Source organism: Condylura cristata, unplaced genomic scaffold, assembly GCF_000260355.1.
Source record: "Condylura cristata isolate star-nosed mole 26May11 unplaced genomic scaffold, ConCri1.0 scaffold00006, whole genome shotgun sequence".
NCBI lineage: Eukaryota > Metazoa > Chordata > Mammalia > Eulipotyphla > Talpidae > Condylura > Condylura cristata.
The window spans coordinates 1,444,761-1,445,939 of record NW_004567107.1 but is presented as its reverse complement, the minus strand read 5'-3'; the positions used below and the strand labels follow the sequence as shown (position 1 = coordinate 1,445,939).

Here is a 1,179-nt window from a genome sequence, read left to right as displayed (position 1 = left end):
TCCCCTCCCTCCCGCCTGCCCCCCACTCCCTCTGCCTCCCTCCCCCCTTCAGCTGCCGGTCCAGGGGCAAGGCCTCCTCTCAGGGGCAAGGCCTCTCAAGGCCCCTGTGACCCCAGCTCCAGGCCCAGCCGTGCTGGGGTGCTGAGGGTGAACCCCATCGGGGTTTGAGGCCGGAAGCGGCTGCCTGGGAGGGGAGTTGGGCGTGCAGGTGCCTTGCTGCCCGAGAGGGAGGGTGCCCACCGCACCCCTGAGGGCACTGCCTCCCTCCCCACCCCCGTACCTCAAAGAAGAAGCGCAGCATGAGGGCCAGCGCCCCGAAGCAGAGGCCGGGGCCTATCTGCTGGGTGTAGACACTCTTGTCGGGGTACAGCCCCCTCTTCTCCTTCATCTGCTGCAGCTGCAGGGAAGGGGCTCTCAGGGCACAGGCCGGTCCCCCCGGGCAGCAGGTGGGGCTGCAGGGCCAGGAAGACGCGGCCGTGGGGGCCGCGGGACACGGCGCCAGCAGGACCCCACTCTGCCTTCCCCTCTGGGCCTGGAAAGGCCACGCCTCCAGCGCCCCCACCCGCCAGCGCGGCGTCCCAGGAGCCTTGACGGGGTGATGCTTTACAGCAGGGCGCAGCGAGTGGGCCCCCGGCTCCAGGCTGTGGGCAGCAGGCTTGCGGGAAGGCTGCCAGACCAGCCTGCTTGGCGCGAGGCCCTGGCCCCGCAGACGCGGACGCTAGTGGGGCGCTCGGGCGGGGTGGGGGTGCTCACAAAGATGACTCAGAACCCGCGGAGGTGAGGTTAAGGGGGGCCCGCACCTGGAAAATGCCCCCTGGGGCAAGGGGCTTAGGGTGGCAGCAAGAAAATGGTGGCGGCTCTGGTGAGTAGGGGCAGCACCCCAACTGCCTGTGACCCCCCGAGTGGAGGGAGAAAACACCTCATGCACCCACACCTGCAGGCCCACGCAACCCACGCACACCCACGCACCCACGCACACCCATGCACCCACGCACACCCACGCACCCACGCACACCTGCAGCCCCACGCACCCACGCACACCCACGCACCCACGCACACCGACCCACACCCACCCACACCTGCACACCCACGCACATCTGCACACCTGCATGCAACCCACCCACACCTGCACACCCACGCACATCTGCACACCTGCACGCAACCCACCCACACCTGCAC

General features: G+C 69.5%; 1 protein-coding gene across 1 annotated transcript in view; it reads right to left on the bottom strand.

Moving 5' to 3' along the window:
• The window catches only part of TMEM8C (transmembrane protein 8C), a 7,728-nt gene that overhangs the window by 318 nt on the left and 6,231 nt on the right, over window positions 1-1,179 (bottom strand). Inside the window, exon 2 of the mRNA XM_012721187.1 lies at window positions 281-397. Coding sequence (XP_012576641.1) covers window positions 281-397 — 117 coding nt within the window. The remainder of the gene's footprint in view (window positions 1-280; window positions 398-1,179) is intronic.